Raw genomic sequence first — 20,365 nt, forward strand, 5'->3', positions numbered from 1 at the left:
GACATATGTATGAACATATATACATTCACACACACACACACACAAAACCATAAATAAGTTAAAACAAGCCAAATATTACAATCCAATTAAAGATGTGGATGGGGGGGGGAGGTGGGATCTGTTGTTAGTCTGTTAGATCTGTTGCAAAATAATTTTTACTACCATTTCATGAAATTTTATATGATTATATTTGAAAATTGTTGCATATTAATCACTCAGGCAATTGTAAAAATATAAGAGGGAATGGTTTTCCAGGTTCATGGTATATCTTCCTTATTTATCATATGGAAAATTGTTATCCTGCATTATAGTTAACAAGAATTCTAGGGTGGGGAATGTCCAAGAAGAGAGGCTTCTTTGCTGTTGTCCCCTCTTTGGAACATTCTTCTCCCAGAAGTGAGGCAGCCCCCCACCCCCTTGCTAAATGCTTTAAGACTTAATTCTGTTGACTTGCTCAGCTCTCAGCTATCCCTTGAAGCCCCTTCCCCAGCCCTTTTCATTTTGAACTTTAACTATTCCTGTTTTTATTTATTCTTTATATTTACATATAGTTTTAATGTCTTTTTGTACAATGCCTGAGTCACTCTATGAGGAAGATGGGTATTTTAAAAATATAAATAAATTGTAGGGAAATTGTCAGCTAGCCTGACAAGGCTCCAATGGAGGAACATTAATTTCGTGAAATGGTATTAAAAATTATTTTGCAATTTATTTATGATACTGTGGCACTTGAAAGTCCATAGACATTTCAGTATCTTCCATAATTTTAGAACGAAAAGTAATGGGACATTATTTGTGCAAATAAATTCTTAAAGAAACAAATAATCATACAGTTTGACCTGTAATGTGATGTGATAGGAAAACTGTAGATTAAGGTTTATATTTGTTTTGATCCTGTAGGAAGTTAGCACCCACCCCCTCCTAGAAAAATGAAATATTTTAGGAAATATTAAAATGGCAGAATATTTCCCCTAAAAGGGAGGCAGAAACTCAGCCCCCCACCTTTGTTAATGGGCCATTAAGGCCTGAGCCAATCCATTCTACATAACAAAGATAGGATTAGCCCTCTACCCATCTAGAACAGAACTCACCACATGGCACTTGGGGAGATTGCATCAGCCAGCAAGGCTCAACAAAGCCTGGGAGACAGACTTTAGCTACAAAGATTGATGGTCAGACTCCCACCTCCTGGGAGTCTGACCATCAAATCAGTGTGTGTTTCTTACACAGGAACAGGAAACACTATGGTGGGGCCCAGAGAGGGCATAAAACCAGGGCACTCTCAGCATCTTGCCCCTTTTTCTTTCTTCACCCAACATCAAGGCATGTGATCCTGTCCACCATTAAAACCATCTTTCCAAACAGCCACCATGTTTCCAGTTTCCAGTCTTTTCCCCCACTTGAAACTGAACCCAGAAGAATATTCCTTCCAACAGTCCTTAAGAGGATCAGGGAATATTACTCTTATTTTATATCAAAAGTAAATGACATTGGCAACAATGATTTGCAAATGTTGCCCTGTCTTTATAAAAGAACTTGACACCCCTTGTACTTCATTCCAACAGAGACCACATTGTGATTGCTTTGAACATGTATTGATTACTATGATTTTTTAAAATTCGTTTCAATATAATGGCAAGTATGGACATCTTCAGTTCACAAGAGGTATCTTAAGATGGTGTCCTGTAGAGATAGTGTGTATCTAACATGTAATTATTGTCCAATCAAAGGATGAGAATTGAAAGTGGTACCACTTTTTCTTCCCCAGCTCCCAGTTGCAAAATATGATGGTTCTCTCACAATTTGGCACAGTAACAATGTCCTTCATCTGTGGTTGGCAGTGTCTTCATGTTGCACAACAGGATGGGATTTGCCTTATGTAATTTGACATTAAGGTCACCAAATATTCTACTAGACCTTGAAACGCAGTTTGCATTTAACAGAATAGGGGCAGAACATTGACCCATGAAACCTGCATGGGTATGTTACATATTGAATTTCCCTATTAACATCTCTTTTAGATATTCATTTCCAGATCTAATAATCTTAAAGGAATAGTGTCTCACATTCCACCCACTTAGTAAGAGTATTGTTGGCTACCTAGCAACAAATTTACTAACTAAAAATCAAACCCTGTTTCCTCATGCTTTTAAAGGCGTTACTTTTCTTCAGGAATATTATTTGCTGCTAAAGGCGCAGGAATAGAAGCAATAAAAACACTGGGGGCCATCACTTGGTGATGCTTAAGCAATATTACTAAATGCAAGTTCTATTAATTTCAGTGAAACATCTGTTCAGATTAGTTTGCATATGCCTGAGGTTGTACAAAACCATTATAAAGAATTAATTTTAGTAGAGTCCCTGCGAAGCCTCTTTAGGATCACAAGTAGTGCAGCCATTACTATTCTACACATGCTTATGGGCCAAAAAATAGTGACCAACATCCCCCTCCCCTCTATCACATATGATTAAACTCGGAACTGGATAAAACAACTGGCAAGGTAGGCTGAAATATTTATACCTAGGAGTACATTTCACTGAAATAAGTGGGGTTCCTGGGCTGATATATATTCTAGAATTGTACTATGGTATTCGTTTTAAAGATCTAGTTCAAGATGATGATGAGTCAAATTCATAATTAGGTTTTCAATCACTGATCTTAAAGTGGATTACAACTAATTGTATCTGCTTCTTTGGAAATAAACTTCATTAGATCAATGTGACTGACTTTCGTGTACACATCTATAGGTAGTCCTTGACTTATGACCACAATTGAGCCCAAAATTTGTTGCTAAGTGAGACATTTGTTAAGGGAGTTTTGTCCCATTTTGCGACCTTTCTTGACACTGTGGTTAAGTGAATAACTGCAGTTATTAAGTTAGTAACATTGTTGTTAATTGAATCTGGCTTTTCCATTGACTTTGTTGGAAGGTTGCACAAGGTGATCGCATGACCCAGGACCCTGAAGCCGTCATAAATATGAGTCAGTTGCCAAGCATCTGAATTTTCATCATGGGGATGCTGCAAAGGTTGGAAGAATGAAAAACCATCGTAAGTCATTTTCAGTGCCTTTGCAACTTCGAATGGCCACTAAATGAACTGTTGCAAGTGGAGGACTATCTGAATTGCTTTATTAAGAAATAAAGCCACAGTGATAAAGATATAACGGGGCAGATTAAAATTGGAATTATTGGGAAAAATTGCCCGAGGACAGTTTCTGATAGCATTTTCCCAAAAGTAGTCCCTTGGAACCAGTCACAGCAAAATTAATTATTGACTCCTGACCTTGGCAGCAGCCACTGAAAAATTGTCTGGCACTTGGCCCCAGCTTGGTTTTTTTCTTTAGATTTCAAAAATGCAGGAAGCAACAGAAGAGGAATGCCATTACCTCAAACAATCAGGATTCAGTCCATAAAGAATGTGGGGCTACATTTTAATTGTGTATTAAATAACCTGAGAGAGCACAGTTGTACTCTTAAACTAGGTAGGTTAGTTGCCTATTTGAAGTAGGCCTAAAACATCTGTGGTTGCTTGGGTATGGAAAGGAGACTTCAAACGGCCATTTGAAAAAATGTCTTAGCATTCGTGAAGAGGCTAAGAAATCAGGAATAATAGAATTCTATAAGGTATATGAATGGTCAAAGACTCTAGCTAGGTTCATATTGCAAGAAAAGATGTTTATCAATAGAAAAATGATAGGAGCTTGATTTGCAGCAAAGAAAGTAGAGTTCTTTTCCAATTTCTTGGAGCCTTTATTTTTTTTATTGAGCTGAAGGGAGTTTCTTAAAGAGATTTAGAGCCGTTTTGTAACACAGACTGCCTTATCTCAGGAATTTTAATGTAACTTATGGAGATGATTTTTATGAGTTACTCTCCAGCCTCTACCCCAAGCTGAGTCCCTATCTGAGGTAATGATGTTTTTAATTCTATACTTGGCATCTTAAAATGCATAGACTCCAGGAATTAGCATAATTACTTTAGGTTTAAAAAAAGACCAGAACAACCAAAAGCAGTTACAATGATCAGTTTTCCTAAAATTGCTTAGCTGCCATGGAAAGAAAGACATGTTTTAGGTGATACATGCAGGTTTCCTTCAAATCCATATTATTGCATAGCTTTATCAGATAACTAGAATTGATGTATTTGTTAGTTATTTATCAAATTTGTAAAGCTGCCTGTCTCGCCAAAGGCGAGACATAGCACAGCACACACCCATCGGATAAAAAACACAAACATAAAAGCAACAGACATAAAAATACAGGTATGTACATTAAAAAATAAATAGTATAAACTATATGTATGTATGTATGCATGCATGTAACTCACTCAGTGTTGAAAGGAGCATTTAGCAATGGGTTACTGAACACTTTTTATCTCGAGGGTCAAAAATAAAAAAGTTCTACTGTTGAATGAGGTTTCACAACTACAAATTTAAAATGTTTTCTGAGCTTATTATCCTCTTAGTACTGTGGGTTTTTTTAAAAAATAAGATTTGCTGCTCTGGATGACAATGAGTTTTGTATGGCTGCCAATCTAATAGGAAACCAGCAAAGGTTTTCATACTCCTGTGTATAAATGAGATTTTGTTTAAGGATTCTTGGAATAATCCTAAAATTTTATTTCTTAATTTCAGTACCATCTCAGTGTATATGTTCTGGTGGGCTGTTACTTAGCAAAATAAATATAAAGCAGACCAGGTTATTATATCTATTTGTTGTCATACACTAGTTTAACAGGAAGAGAAAATTATGTGGGAAATTATATGTTGAATTAAATCTCTCTTTCCTCGAGTTTTTGGCACATGCATGCTCAAAAATATTGTATGTCTCATAAAATAAATTATAAGAGAGACAAGGAAGGTTGAATTTAAGGCTGACTATTCTGATGTGAATCCCTTTACATCGGCTGACTCATATTCTACTGTATGTATCAACCAGCAACAATCCCAGTTATTCTGTTTGCATAATTCAGGAAACTGAAGATTTCATCTTATTTGAACTCAATATTATAATAGGATATGAATGTTGTACTATAGTTTTTGCTGGATTTATTTCAGAATAAATTATTAAACTATACCTGTCTATCACAGGTCCTTGGGAAGAACTCATGTGGACAAAAATGCCAAATCCAGATATAATACTGGATAGGTGTCTAAAAATGCGAAATCCAGTCTGAACATCTGGCTGACTGTACATCAAACCATAATACATTGCATTAAATTTATATGTTGCTCAATTACCAGCAATTCTGGGTAGTTTTACTATGATTAAAACATGTTAAAAAAAGAACAATACAAAAAGTAAAGAAAGAGGATAACACAAATGAACAGACGGTCAAGAAAAAAAGGGGGGGAACAGAAAAGAAGAAATGGGCATCCATCATCTTCCAAAAGCTCAGGTGAAAAGGCATTAAGAGTTTAGGTGCAGACATATTTTAGATATTTAATCATTTTTATATGAATACTTTGTTTTTACATGGGGATCCAATACATAGACTACATATGAACATTTACTTCTGGTTTTTGGCAAAAAAGAACCTAATGCAGACAATGAGTTCGCTTAATGACTGTGGCATTTGCTTACAACCACCAAACAAAGGCTGTAAAATTATGTGTGGTCATATGGTGATCTACTTAACAACCAGTGTGACTTACGACCATAATTCTGGGTTCCATCATGAACGCTGAAGGCTACCTGCAGTGGTGGGATTCAAATAATTTAACAACCAGTTTTCTGCCCTAATGACCATTTTAAGTATTAAAAATCCATATAATGAAAGGTAGTTTATTATTTCATGCATTTAATATTTAAATAAAACAATAAGAGGTACACAAAACTATATTATGTTGTTAAGTTTTAAAATATTAATACAAAATTATTAAACACCTGACAAAAAACAATAAAACTGTGGTGTAAGATATTTCCATATGGCTTCTTGATTGGCTTCCTAACTTGCACTTTTTTTTTTTAATTTTGATTTATATGCCACCCTTCTCCGGAGACTCAGGGTGGCTTACAGTGCGTTAAGCAATAGCCTTCATACTTTTGTATATTTATACAAAGTCAGCTTATTGCCCCCACAATCTGGGTCCTCATTTAACCTACCTTAGAAAGGATGGAAGGCTGAGTCAACCTTGAGCCTTGGAGAGATTCGAACCTGCAGAAATTGTAGGCATCTGTGTTAATAACAGGGTGCATTAAAACACTGTACTACCAAGGCTCCTTCCATTTTCTTCGCTTTTATCCGAGCATCATCAGCTGTGTGATTTGTCCTTAACCATCTTTTCACTGTAGGAATAGGATCCCATTCCTTTGGAGGTAGGCCATTTAGACTAAGTCATTGTTTTTGATATATTAGAAACAGCTAGGCGACTTCTCTTCCATGAACATATTATGTTCATCTTTGAAAAAACCTTTTCCACTTCTGCTGAATTTACAGCAATTGTTCTGATAATATTTGTAGCTCTTTGAACACTTTCAGGAATTGTGTAGTTCTGGGAATTTTTTAAAACATTTTCTACGAAATCTCGATAATCATTAAAATCAATTTGGTAATCAAAAATGTCATTAAATAGATGCAATTGTTCTTCAGCTGCTTGCCATGGAACATCAACTTCTTCAATATTCCAGTAATCTGGCTCCAAAAATTTGAGAAATTGTAATATATTACTGTCTGGAAATTGGCTACAACTTGCTTTTAAATATTCACAATCCATTAGTCTTTTTTCCAAATTCATTACGATGTTTTCTAAAAGTCTTTCCCGAGGAAGCCCAACATATCGCTGATTTTCTGAGTTTTATCTTTTTGAAGGTTTCAGAACTAATTAATTCATCAACTTTTTTTTCATATGGATCCTTTTCTTTTCCAAGCATTTGAAATGCTTTAATAGATCTTATCATGAGTCTTTCAGCCTTTATTATGTCTAGATTTCTTGCTTGCAGTGCATTTGAAAGAAGAGAAATTTCGTTTAAAATATCAATCATCAATGCCAAATCAGTTATAAAATATATATTTTCAAGACGGGCAGCCATACCTAAGTACTTTTCATTTGAATAAAAATAGTGATGTAGCGCTGGATAAGTATGCCACACAGCTAAGGTTGACTTTAAACTACAGGCAACCCATCTTGGTTCCAAAACTCCATCTATCTTTATAATTTCAATTCCAAGTTGTTCGGATATTTTGGTAAGTTCAATTTGGTTCTTATTGGATTGATGAAAAATAGTATGTATCTCATTAATAAATATTTTAAAATTATTTACTTGCTTTATTTCCTTTATCAAATCATCTAAACCAAAATGGAGACGATGGTTTAAACCGTGCCATATTATGATGTTTGGAAAGTCTTTTGCTATCTTAGTGCTCACTCCAGATTTTCTCCCAAGCATAACGCTGGCACCATTGGAGCAAAATCCTATTAAATTTTTTTCTAGGTAGTTTTTAGTAAGCCCAACATTATTTAAACTTTCCGTAACTGAAGAACATATTGTGTCTGCAGCTTTTCCAATTCAACTAGCTGAACGAAAATTGTTGGCGATGTAACTGAATCCTCAACTTTTAAGAAAACTGTAACAACTGGTTTGCAAGGTATCATTGAGGCTTCGTCAATAATCAAACATATTTTCAAATTATTTTCAATAATTTTAGTAAAAAAAATTTTCAATTTCCTTTGCAATGAAATCAACTATTTTCACAGCAGTTGTATGTGAATGTAATCCTATTCCCATATCTAATCCATTTTTAATTTGCACTTCTATCTCTTTTTTTACGTCTGAAAACGGTTTACATCTTTTTGTTAGGCTGTAAACTGTATTAAATACTCTACAAGTAGTATGTAAATATTTTTCATTCATTTTATCTATTCCTTTTGTTACTGAATCCTGCTCACATTGTTTTAAGTTCTCTTTACCAATGTTATGAGCTTTTGATGAAAAATTTTCTTTCATTTTTTTCCTTAGAGAAGCTTGTTGTATCTCTTTAACTTTGGAGTTATTGTTTTTTACTTCAATAATTGACATGCTGCTTTCTTCAGGTTGGAGTGGTTGTGCTTGTGACTGTTTTGTACCATCCAAGGCCAATTCTGATACAACTGTTTCCAATTTTGGTTTCTTATTGAAAATATCTGTCAAACTCTGTTGCCTTTTCATCCTTTGAAGGGCTACTGCAAAAAAATTAAAAAAAATGTTTAATATAATAAAAAAATATAATAAAGAAAAAAGATATATATATAAAATATATATATATATAAAATATATATAATAATATTATATATATAATATTATTTACAGACTTTTATCAAAGATTACAAGATATTGTACAAAAACGTATTGAAAAGTTTATGTATTAATAATCAAGCGAGGATATATAATAAAGAATGCAAAGTTTTATAACATATTACTACAATCACCAGATGAAATTATAGAATAAACCACTCTACTGACAGATTGTGTAATAATCCGGAAAATTTTTGAGTGTGTAGAAATGTACAAACTGACTATAGAATTAAATAATAAGGAAGACCCAGAATATTACTCAACTTGGGAAAACTGGTCTCAATGGATAGAAAATAAAAATAGGAAATATATAGATCAAAATAAGACATAAATTGTGTTTACACATACTTGATCAAGTAGGAAAATCTGGGAATATATGAATAGAGTTAAGATTTGTGTACTGTCAGAACAATACTGAATTGTACAATTATTATGGACGTATCTTCGTTACAGATGTATTTGTATTTAAATATTTTAAACTTTAATAAAGGTTCTTTGAAAATAAAAAATAAAAAATAAATTATAGAATAAAGAATAGGCAATAATTAGAATCTAAAGAAAAAGGTGTAGGAAGGGAAACACACCAAGACAGTGTAGTCACAAGAAAAGCAAGACCAGAAGCCTCTAAAGCGGTATCACCAGAGCCAAACCAGAAGCCTCTAAGAAAACTAGAAACTGCACCCAAAAGCAAAATACCCCAAGCTAAAGAAATTGAAGCTTAAACCCACTAGAATAGGAAAACTAGAAACTGCTAAAAAAATTGAAGCATAAACACATTAGAATAAGAAAAAAACATTTAAACATATACCCCAAAGAAAAAAACCAAGCCAAAGTAATTAAAATGCCAGGCATACTTGAAAACAAAGCATTTAAAAGGACCAGCACCATTACCAAACACATACAATATAAAGGACATGCAGGAAAAGAGTCATTAAACTAGGAGCAAACAAAGGGTCTGGGATATTGCAGAAAACACAAGAGATTAGTTCTAAAAACTTGGAAAAAGCTGATTGGATTAATAAAAAACAGTACTTAAGGAAGAAAACAAACAGAGACCAGGATTGGAACTATTAAACCAATAACTAACACAAAAGGACCACACAAAAGTCATAGAAGCCAACCACAAAGGAAAAGGATATAAAAACTTACAGTTCAGAGTTAGCTAGCCCCAGGAAAGAAACAAAAATAAAAGGTTCTGGCTTTCACGCAACTGCTTCTGTCTGAATCCTTCCACTGTGTCTCCCAGCTAGGAAATTCAAACCTTTCAACAAAAGAAAAATTTGTAAAAGATAAGCCAACAGTTGGGACAAGACAAAATATGTCACAAAAATAAGCTCAAGTAGAATATTGCTCAAGTAGAATAAAATATCATGATTCAAACAATATGTATAAACTACATCAATATCAGTATGCGGATCCTTCACATTCTGCCGCAAGGAAATCAAGTTAAAGAAAGTTAAACAGTCTGGGAACAAAAAGCCAGGAGCAGGAACCCCCACCCCGGTTTTTTGAGAAGACAGGCTATCCTGCATTCAAAGCCAGATTGCAGCAAGCAAGGGATTGGAAGCACCTGAATGCACTCTAGTCTGGCCATTTCGGAACCTGTTTGCCAAACTCAAAACAGAAAATTAGGTATTAGTTCTGCCGGATCCGGTAGGAACTGGCTGAATCCCACATCACTTACAGTAGTGGCCAAAATTATGGAAACCTGTTGGGAAAAGTGTATTTTCTAAAACTAGCTAATAGCACCATTTTTTTTTTTTTGGAGTAGTATCATATAATTATATATCAATGGAAAGATAATTTAATCTAGAATGTAATGCAATAACTTTTATGAAGGATTTGCTATTAGAATAGCAGTTACAGTATAAAGAAGAAAAGTGAAACACAGAGAAAACAAGATATACAAAAATTATCACCAGTTAATACTTAATTGGGTAACCTTTAGCATGAATTACGGCCTTACAATGTCTTCCCATGGAGTGAACCAAGTCTTTTAGTTCTGCAGCTGTTATAATGTGAAACCAAGATTGAATGTTTGTTTCTATTAAGTGGGTTGTATTGCTGGGTCGTTTCTGACTAACAAGTTTCTTTAGTCGGCTCCATAGATTTTCAATTGGGTTAAGGTCGGGGCTATTCCCAGGGCATTTCAGCAGTGGAATATGATTATCTTGAAACTTCAAAAAAAAAAGTGTGTTATTAGCCTCCAAACCTAAAAAATACACTTTTCCCAAAAGGTTTCCACAATTTTGGCCACTACTGTATATCAGGGGTCTCCAACCTTGCCAACTTTTAAGACTGAAGTCCACAAGTCTTAAAGTTGCCAAGGTTGGAGACCCCTGACTTATACCACATTTTCTAAAACGCAGGGCATGACAAAACTGTCAGATGTAAATGCCTTATTCTCTAATGTGTAAATAATGTATATATGGAACATCAGGGGTTAACTTATTCTTTGGACTTTAATGTATTCATAATTTACCACTCCCATTCCTGACTCCACCCCTTGTATATATAAGGAGCCATCCTCCCCATTTTCACTGCTTCTATCTTGAATATTCAGCGAATATAGAATGCCTATTATGATTAAAGAGAAATATATTTAAATCTCTAACTTCTATTATCTTTATTGAGTCTGATCCTGAAAATATTGCAACAAGCTGGTAGCAGAGGATGGTTAATTGACTCAATAAGTAATTAAAAATGTCCAAGAAAGATAGGCCCAACACCAGGGCCTACAGCAAAGAAATAGAAACTGATCAAGAGACAATCAACGAATCCACTAATGCGATTTCGAGAGAATCCGAAGAATACACCACTGAAGAAGAAGAACTGATGAGTGAAAATAACGACCAGGAAGAAATCGAGATAGAAAATAACGAACTCAGGTCAGAGATATTAAAGATACTAAAAAGCCAAAAGAATGATGAAAGCCTCATCGCGGACCTCCAGGAGATGCTGAGAAACAGCGGAGCAGCGAGAGAGAAAAACGTCATTAAAGAAAAACCCAAAGATCAAAAAACTGTGAGTGAAATGACTACTGAGAAAATAGTTGTAAAAAAGAAAAGATGTGACATCGCGCGAAATTTTGAATGGCAGCCATCTTGGTTTCAACGAACTTCAAAAGAGAGTGAAGCAGAGCCAATCAAAACGCTCAGTTCAAAATTTCTGGCGCGAAAAACGCTATCAGACGAAGAAAGTGAAAAAGAAGTCTCAAACTCTTCAGATGAACCAAAATCAGAAAGTGAAGACGATTTAACAAAGTCTCAAGTAAAGTCAGCAATGAAAACGCTTTTTGCTGCTTTTGGGCCAAGATTGAAAATTTCCAAGACATCAACAAAGAAGCAAGAAATCAAACCGACAACTCAAGACCTGCACGCTCCCATCCTGACTTCGAAAACGACGACACCCGAGCCCAGAGAGCCATGCCGATTCCGTCCTACACCGCAAACAGAATCGAGTGCCAGCGCACACAAGAGAAAGAGAAGAACCGTCGCCATCACCAAAGCCCCAAAAACCGAGCCAGAGACCGACTCATCTGAAGAGGAGCGGATCGAGAGAGCTGAAATGGAGAGAACCTTCCACAACGGCGCCAAAGAAGAAATGAGCAACGCGCATGTGCAAAACTACGTAGACGGCCCCGAAAGACTTGAACTGGCCAGAGAACCGCGCAGACTCGTTACAAGCATCCCAATGCCGTTCTGTAATTTCCTGCACTTGAGAGACCACGGACTGCCTCAGGTTGTAAGTAATGGACAGAATAATGTAGGGAATTTACCCAGTGACTTCCCAAAACTTAGAGTTGATGGCATTAATTTACAAGAGTGGTACCAACAGCTTCAGGTTATTTTTATGAAAGAAAATTTACTATTCTTTATAACTAGTCCTCCAAGAAGACCTTGGACTTTAAAAATAGATTGTTTACATCATAGAGCATTTTTCATAATAATTTCTAGCGTGTCTCCTGCAATGTATCATAGCATCAAACCAAACCTAACTGTATCAGAAATAATTCAATGCATGTTTAATCTATTTCACAGCGATAGCGTAGCCACAACCACAAGAATGTCTAAGGATTTCTTTTCTTCTAGAGTGAAACCAGGGGTTTCTATAAGTGAGCATTTGATAAATCTAAACAAAATAAGAGCTGAGCTGCAATTGAGGGGGGAAGTGATTTCAGATCAAACAATGAAAAGTGTTATTATCAATTCACTTGATCCATCATGGGATAGCTTTATGTCACACTTAGATACCATTAATTTGGGATATTTATCAATAGAAAGTCTATCTAACAAATTGATAGCAGAAGACAATTCAAGAAAAAATCGTTTCAGTAACCAAACAGAACACAAATCTTTTAGGAAAGTAGTCTTTCAAGATAAATATAATGAGGCCTTTAGATGCCACAATTGTGGATCCAGGGAACACAGTAGAAGAGATTGTCACAAAGTCCCAAGGGAGAGACATAGACCAGAATATAGGAGCAAATACAATCACAGACAATCTTCCACAGATAGACACAAATATAGAAGTCCACCAAATTACAGAGAAAGTAGAGGGGGTAGAGAAAATTCAAAAGAGAGAAAATCTGGGTCACTAAATGGGCTAAATAAACAAGACAGCACCAGAACACAACAAGATGAGAACAATAATTGGCTTATTGATTCTGGTGCAACAAATCACACCACTAACAACAAAAGTATATTATCTTCATTTACAGAAGATAAGTTTGTGATAAAGGTAGCTAATCAAGAAAAGGTTCAAGTATTAGGCAGAGGAAATGTGAACTTGCCTGGTTTAGGGAAAATAGAGGGGGTATTATTAATCCCAGAAATACCTCACAACATACTGAGTGCTATAAAACTAAGCGGAGAATCTGACATCAATATAGTTTTCTCAAAGGGGAAAGCAACTATAGAAAAGAACAAAACAAATGTAGGCACTGTGATGATAAAAGGGGGTCTACCCTATCTGATAACCAAAGAAAGATGGTTACATAACATTGATTCAAATATGGAAGATTGTATTGAAGCAGATGATGAAAATGTCAGTAACAGTGACAATGATGAATGTAAAATAACTCATGATAACAAAAATACACACAATGAGAAGAAACCAAAAATAGGTAAACCAATTCATGATGAGTGTGCTCACATCTTACATAGGAAGTTAGGACATGCAAGCTTTCCTGTAGTACAAAAAATGACTGAACACGCAGAAGGTGTCAAAATAAAAAATTGTGAAAATTATTTGGAATGCTCAGTATGTAAATCCACCAAACTAAAAACCAGTCCCAAACCAAAAAAATCTAACAGATCAACCAACAATATTTTTGATTTGGTACATATGGACTTAGTTGGTCCATTAACTCCATCAATTACCTATAGAAAACGTTACTTCCTAACAATAGTGGATGATTACAGTCGCTATGGTTTTGTTTACACATTAAAGCACAAGGATGAAACCTTTCAGAAATTTAAAGAATTCTACAAACGCATAGAAACACAACATAATATTAGAATAAAACAAATTATGACAGATAGGGGATGTGAATTCATGTCTAAAGAATTCTCCCAATGGTTAAAGGATAGAGGGATGCTACATTTCACGTCCAATCCATTTTCTGCATTTCAAAATGGAATTGCAGAGAGAAAGAATTCCACACTACAAACCATGATTAGATGCACATTAGAGGATGCTGGTTTAGGCAAACAATTTTGGTCAGAAGCCTTACATTATTCAAATTACACTCAAAATAGGACATGGTCCAGTATTGTGAATAAGACACCATATGAGGTGATGTACAATAGAAAACCCAAATTAGCACACATGCACATATTTGGAGTTACTGCAGACGTACACATACCTAAACAATTGAGGAGAAAGGGAGAAAACGTATCCAGGAGATTAAGATTCATGGGATACGAAACTGGAACCAAAGGGTACAGATTCATTGATAATAATAACAAATTTATAGTATCCAGAACAGCTGTGTTCCATGAGCAGGCCAATTGGTCTAAATTGCACCTTAATGAAATATTTCCTAATAAAAGCAAAGATAATATATCTTGCGAGGAAGGAACAACAGAAAATCAAAGTATTAACAAAAGTAAGAACAAAACCAAAACTTGGACAAATAGTCAGCATAAAATAAAGACAGACACATTAACAAAAAAGGAAGCTAGATTTTTGCATGACAACCATAGCAAACCTGAAAGAAATATTAGAAACAATAGAAACCAAATACCAAATAAATACAAAGATTACATAATGCATATGGATAGAGAACAAATAACACCTAATACATATGAGGAAGTATTGAAACTTCCCCGTGAAGAAAGAGAAAAATGGGAACTAGCTATGGAAAAAGAGATGGAAAGTTTACAAGGATTAAATGTATTCACACCTGCGATCGCACCTAAGGATAAAACAATTATAGGTACCAGGTGGATTTATAAAATTAAGAATTTAGAAGGAGGTAATACCTTATACAAGGCCAGACTAGTTGCACAAGGTTATGCACAAAAATATCCAGAAGACTATACTGACACATATTCACCAACAGTGAGAACAGAGAGTGTCAAAACAGCTCTTGTAGTAGCATCTGCACTCAATCTGGACGTGTTTCAATATGACATACAGACTGCATACTTACACGCAAAATTAGATAAGGAAATATATGTAAGAGCACCACACAGTCAATACACTAATAAGAACGAAATTTGGTTATTAAATAAGAGTCTGTACGGATTGAAGCAATCTGGCAAAAGATGGTACGATTGTTTGGTAAAAGTACTTAAAACCATGGATTTCAACGCCACCACTGCTGATAACTGTTTCTTTGTAAAAAAGAGTAATGATCATATTGAATTTGTATTAATTTATGTGGATGATATTTTATATATTGGAAAGCATAAAGAGAGCAGGGAAATCTTTGTAAATAAGTTAAACGAACACTTCTCATTGAAATCACTAGGTAGAGTGAACAAATACCTTGGTGTACAAATTAACAAAACAAAAAGGGGATTCAAACTTACTCAGAAAGATAAAATCATTGAACTCCTAAACAAATGTAACTTAAATAATGCCAAAACATGTGATACACCTATGCAAACTGATTTTCTCAGAAACATTGATGAATCTTCCCCTGAGTTTAAAGACAACACATTTTACAGATCAGTTATAGGTTCACTCCTTTATATATCTAATTGGACTAGGCCAGATATTGCATTACCTCTCAATTTATTGTCAAGATATGTTAGCAGACCAACCTTGTATCATTGGGAAGCTGTCAAAAGAATTTTAAGATATCTAAAAAGTACATTAGATTTTTGTTTAATATTGGAACCCAATAATGACAAAGAACCAAAAATTACTTGTTATGCTGATGCAGATTGGGCTGGTGATACATCATGCAGAAAGAGTACCTCTGGTTATGTTTTTCTATTGAACAATTGTCCAGTTTACTGGTATACTGGTAAACAAGAACTGGTAGCCACTTCTACCACAGAAGCGGAATATGTTTGCTTGTCTAAAGCTGCAAATAACCTTGTATGGTTCAATGATTTGATCACAGATATTTGGAAGAAACCTACTTTACCATTTATTATGCATGAAGACAATAAAGCGGCCATTGAAATATCTAGATCCGATGCAATTGGACAAAGGTCCAGGCATATTGATATAAAGTTTAAGCACGTGAGACAACTATCTCAAGACGGATTCATCAAAGCAATACATTGTGATACTTCTGAACAATTAGCTGACATATTAACAAAACCCTTACCTTCTAAACAACACAAATATTTAACTTCTAAATTATATGTATTATATTGTCCTGAATCTGAATGTAACTGGTGTTGTATAACGAACCGGCATTTAGAGGGGGATTTGTCAGATGTAAATGCCTTATTCTCTAATGTGTAAATAATGTATATATGGAACATCAGGGGTTAACTTATTCTTTGGACTTTAATGTATTCATAATTTACCACTCCCATTCCTGACTCCACCCCTTGTATATATAAGGAGCCATCCTCCCCATTTTCACTGCTTCTATCTTGAATATTCAGCGAATATAGAATGCCTATTATGATTAAAGAGAAATATATTTAAATCTCTAACTTCTATTATCTTTATTGAGTCTGATCCTGAAAATATTGCAACAAAAACACTTCTGGTATCTTGGTTAAATGATTGTTTGATCAGCCCAGGCAGTCTTAGGAACGATTCAAGAACAAGGAACTTCAGTTATTTACAGTGTTTATTTATTTTATATTTTTAAGAAACGGGGAGGGGAAATTTATCGTACCTTAACTAGTAGTACACCCGATTCCTCCGAGCTTGATTTTCAGTCCACCTCCTCCTGTTGTATCTCCAGGTGGGGACTCCCAACAGCAAATCCGCTCCGATGCTCCGTATTCGTGGAAGATGCCCAATTTGCTAGGCTGGAAACAGTGCGCGGGGCATGTAACTCCGACGCTCCGTTTTCTCCGCCCAAACGCGGCTTTCCCACGCCTCGTCCTCCGTTCAACAGCAGGTTCCCCGCTCTACGAGACTCCCGCGCTTTCCCGCCCCGCCCAGGCGGGAGGCGTGTCCCCGACCGTTGCTGTCCGCAACCACGTGACCGACAGTTTTTTTTACCCCTTCCCCCCCCCCCGCGCCGGAATTCCTCCCCGCCGCTCATCTCTAGGGGTAACCGTCTCGCGATACCTTTTGTGATCTCGCTCGTCCGAGCGCTCCGCGTCTCGCGAGATTCCCCCCGACAAGATGGCAGCGCGGTCGAGCTGGTGAGAGCGGAGCGGCGAGCGGAGGAGGAGGTGGTGGTGGAGGTGACTCCGTAAGAAAGCTCGGCTGGATTCAGAGGTTCTCCGCCCGCGGAGTGTCCCCGGCTGGGGGAATGCCGACGGGACGGGATTCGCCGCCGCGGCTCTGAGCGCCCCGAACCCTCCGCGGCTTTTGCAGCTCCGTGTCTCCTCATCGTGGCCCCCCAACGCCCGGGGTCGCCGCTGGCGATGACCGGAGAGAAGCTGCGCTCGCTGCGCAAGGATCACAAGCCCAACAAGGAGGACGGGGACCTGCTGGGGCCCGGCGAGGAGGAAGCGGCGGCCGCGCCTGGCGGAGGCGCTTTCACAAGCGCCCGGGCGGGAAGCGGCAAAAGCGGCCGCGGCTCGACCCACCGCATCTTCACCAACCATCACCGGCTGCCGCTGAAAGGAGGGTCCGGCGGGAGCTCTTCCCTCGCCGCCTCCAGCCTCGACCCCATCAAGCCCCCCAGCGCGCAGTTCCCCGTGCACGAGTGCGTCTTCAAGGGGGATGTGAGGAGGCTGTCGGCGCTGATCCGCACGCAGGGCATCATCGGCCTCAAGGATAACCACGGTAAGGGGCCAGCCTCGCCTTTCCCTGCTTCGTTTCTCCGGGGAGGTAGAAGAGAGCCGCCTTCATACCACCCGTGGCTTTGGGGAAGAGGGCTCCAGGATCGTCGCCTTTTTGATTCCCCTGGTTTATTGGTAACCCACTGGTAGGAATTCTGCCTGTCCCTAATCTTCAGTTCTCCGTCTCCAGGGGAAATTAGGTGCCTGCCCTTGCTTTATTTGGCAGCATCCCTCGAGTTACAACTCTCTTTTAAGAGGGGACCGTCCTTTCTACTGTCCTGAACAATCAAATATAACTAATTCCCTCCAAATCTTCCCCGACCCAAATTTCCCTTTCTTTTGCCTACAAGCACAGGTTCCACTTTTTTTCAGATGGGGAAGCTAATACTTAGACCGGATCTTTTTATCTCTTATTGGAAAGCATGCGGCTGAATTTTAATCTTTGAGAATTTCCAAACAGAACCTTCTTAGGAACCTAAGCTTTTTAAAATTCAAGTTGTTCCTGTGTAGTGTTTCAGATCATGACCCACCTGATTATGGGCTATTTTAAATGCTGAAAATGTTATTGTTGGAAGGATTGTTTCTGGCAAAAGTACGTTTGTGACTGTGCTTTTGAAGAAGTAAAGTTCTTGTTGAAAAATCCCAAATTGCACACAACGACGTTGATGGAGTATTTTTCTTCTTTAAAAAGAAAATATCATTTTATGAGGGTTTTTTCCCATTCTAGACTCCTAACTCTTTACATTTATGTAAGTTATATTCTGTTGACAGAAATCAATTGATTACCTAATCAGTGCTTTAAATAAATGTCTCAAGTCCAAAGAGAATGTACTAATCAGAAATGTAGGTTTAATAACTAAGCCTTTATTATTCCCTTCTACAATCTTGTTTTATTTTTTTACTGATCATAAAGGAGAATTTTTTTTAAAAAAAATTTGATTTATATGCCGCCCTTCTCCGGAGACTCAGGGCGGCTTACAGTGCGTTAAGCAATAGCCTTCATACTTTTGTATATTTTATACAAAGTCAGCTTATTGCCCCCACAAACTGGGTCCTCAATTTACCTACCTTTGTAGCTCAGGGTTGAAATGAGGGGCAATGATGTTACCTAGTTTGGGTAATAAAATGTCTGCAAGAAAATCAAGCCGGGAAAGCACCAAGGACCACTGATCGTTATGAGGGGTAACTTTGCCAGTTTCTTTGTACAGTTTTTCTCCATTAGTGCAAATATCCTTTGTAAATCATCGCTGCCTAGTGTTAAAATGAAGTGTATCTGAGTAAGCTGACTTGCCAGCTGCTTTCCTAAATATTAATCAGAGTAAATTCATAACAAGTACTTGTGTTAGCAGTATGTAACCTGTTCATAGGAAATGCTGCCCTTCTTGTAAGAGAATAGGAATGCAACCCTTCTGGAAAAAAAGAAAACCTTACGCCTTCAGTTATGTGTCAGTGTTACTTTTTGTTATGCTTTCCCAGCATAATGATACCACCTTTCTTTTTCATCTCTGGTGAATTGCTATGTTAGCTACTTTTTAAGGTAGTGATGCTGTCTTAAGAACCATGCTTCATTTTTAATAAATAAAAGTAAGTTGATTCTATAACCATTAATATTAATCTAATAGTAGACAATATGTGTAGCTCGGTGTTGAACTGTGAAGTTCTTGGTGTTCTTTGACGATGGTTGCTTGCTTGCAGACATTTCATTAGCCAACTAGGTAACATCAAAGCGAATGAATATGGGGTTTGCTTATATATACTAGTAACTTGCAAACTATCATTCAGGATGCTGGTAAGTTTTGCTCAGATTCAGATTCAAAAGAAATTGATTTACAATATAGAAATATATGTTGAACCTCTCAGCACCTAATTAAATCAAGGTTGTACACAACATTTTTCTTGGAGAGGGACATGTTGGTCCCATGTGGCCAGCAGGTGTCTTGCCAGGTGGGCAGGTCTCATCAGCAGCAGGGGCAAGAAAACAGCAAAGTTCAACTGGAGCAGCAGAGCACAAGGCAGGAGCTTTGAAGTGCAGGAACGCAAGGGCAATTGTGCAGCTGGGACAGCTGAGGCTTCTTGGGGTGGCTGCAGTTTTGCACCACTCTTACTGGCTCGTCTCAAAGTGGCTGTAGCTTTGTGTTGCATTACTGGGATAAACTGACCTTCCCAAATTGGCCTGCAGCTTTGCACTGTTCTACTGGGCTTCTGAGTGTGCAGCTGCAGCTTCACACCAGGCTGCACTGCTGGGATGGCTGAAGCTTCCAGGGTTGGCTGCAGCTTCACACTATGTTGTGTCTCGGAGGCTTTTTGCAGCCCTAGAGCTGTGGCATGCTAAGAAGCCCCTCAACTGCAGCATGGCAAGCAGCCCAAAATCACACAGTTCCAAGACTGCTTGCTGCCCCACAAGTAAGAGTGCCGGGCAGCCAAAAGGGCAGAGATGGGGGGGAATGGGCAGTTGTGGGAAGTTAAAAGGAAGGCAGTGCCTTATCTTGGAAGAATTGAGGCTCAGGGTTGATAGGAACCAAGCCAGAATGCCTCAGATTGGTGTAGGTTTTTGGCTAATAACTGGTGGAATTTTATTAATGACAATGGGGAATGCCGTCACTAAACAATGCAGTCATGTGACATTGCACTTTACAGCTATATCGCTTAGCAATGGAAATACCAGTCCCAATTACTATCATGACTCAAGGATTATCTATATAACTCATAAACCATCAA

At 37.3% G+C, this 20,365-nt stretch overlaps 1 protein-coding gene and 1 pseudogene across 1 annotated transcript in view; one reads left to right on the plus strand and one right to left on the minus strand.

Annotated features, from left to right (window-relative positions):
- Positions 1 to 5,877: 5,877 nt before the first annotated feature.
- Positions 5,878 to 17,253, minus strand: LOC139315058 (E3 SUMO-protein ligase KIAA1586-like; annotated as a pseudogene).
- Positions 17,127 to 20,365, plus strand: part of ANKRD13C (ankyrin repeat domain 13C) — a 28,304-nt gene continuing 25,065 nt past the window's right edge. Inside the window, exon 1 of the mRNA XM_070941269.1 lies at positions 17,127 to 17,651. Within this exon, the coding sequence (XP_070797370.1) occupies positions 17,288 to 17,651 (364 nt within the window). The 5' untranslated portion in view covers positions 17,127 to 17,287. The remainder of the gene's footprint in view (positions 17,652 to 20,365) is intronic.

The sequence above is a fragment of the Pituophis catenifer genome, unplaced genomic scaffold (assembly GCF_029215685.1).
Source record: "Pituophis catenifer annectens isolate HBS135680 unplaced genomic scaffold, rPitCat1.0.hap2 SCAF_3, whole genome shotgun sequence".
Lineage (NCBI taxonomy): Eukaryota > Metazoa > Chordata > Lepidosauria > Squamata > Colubridae > Pituophis > Pituophis catenifer.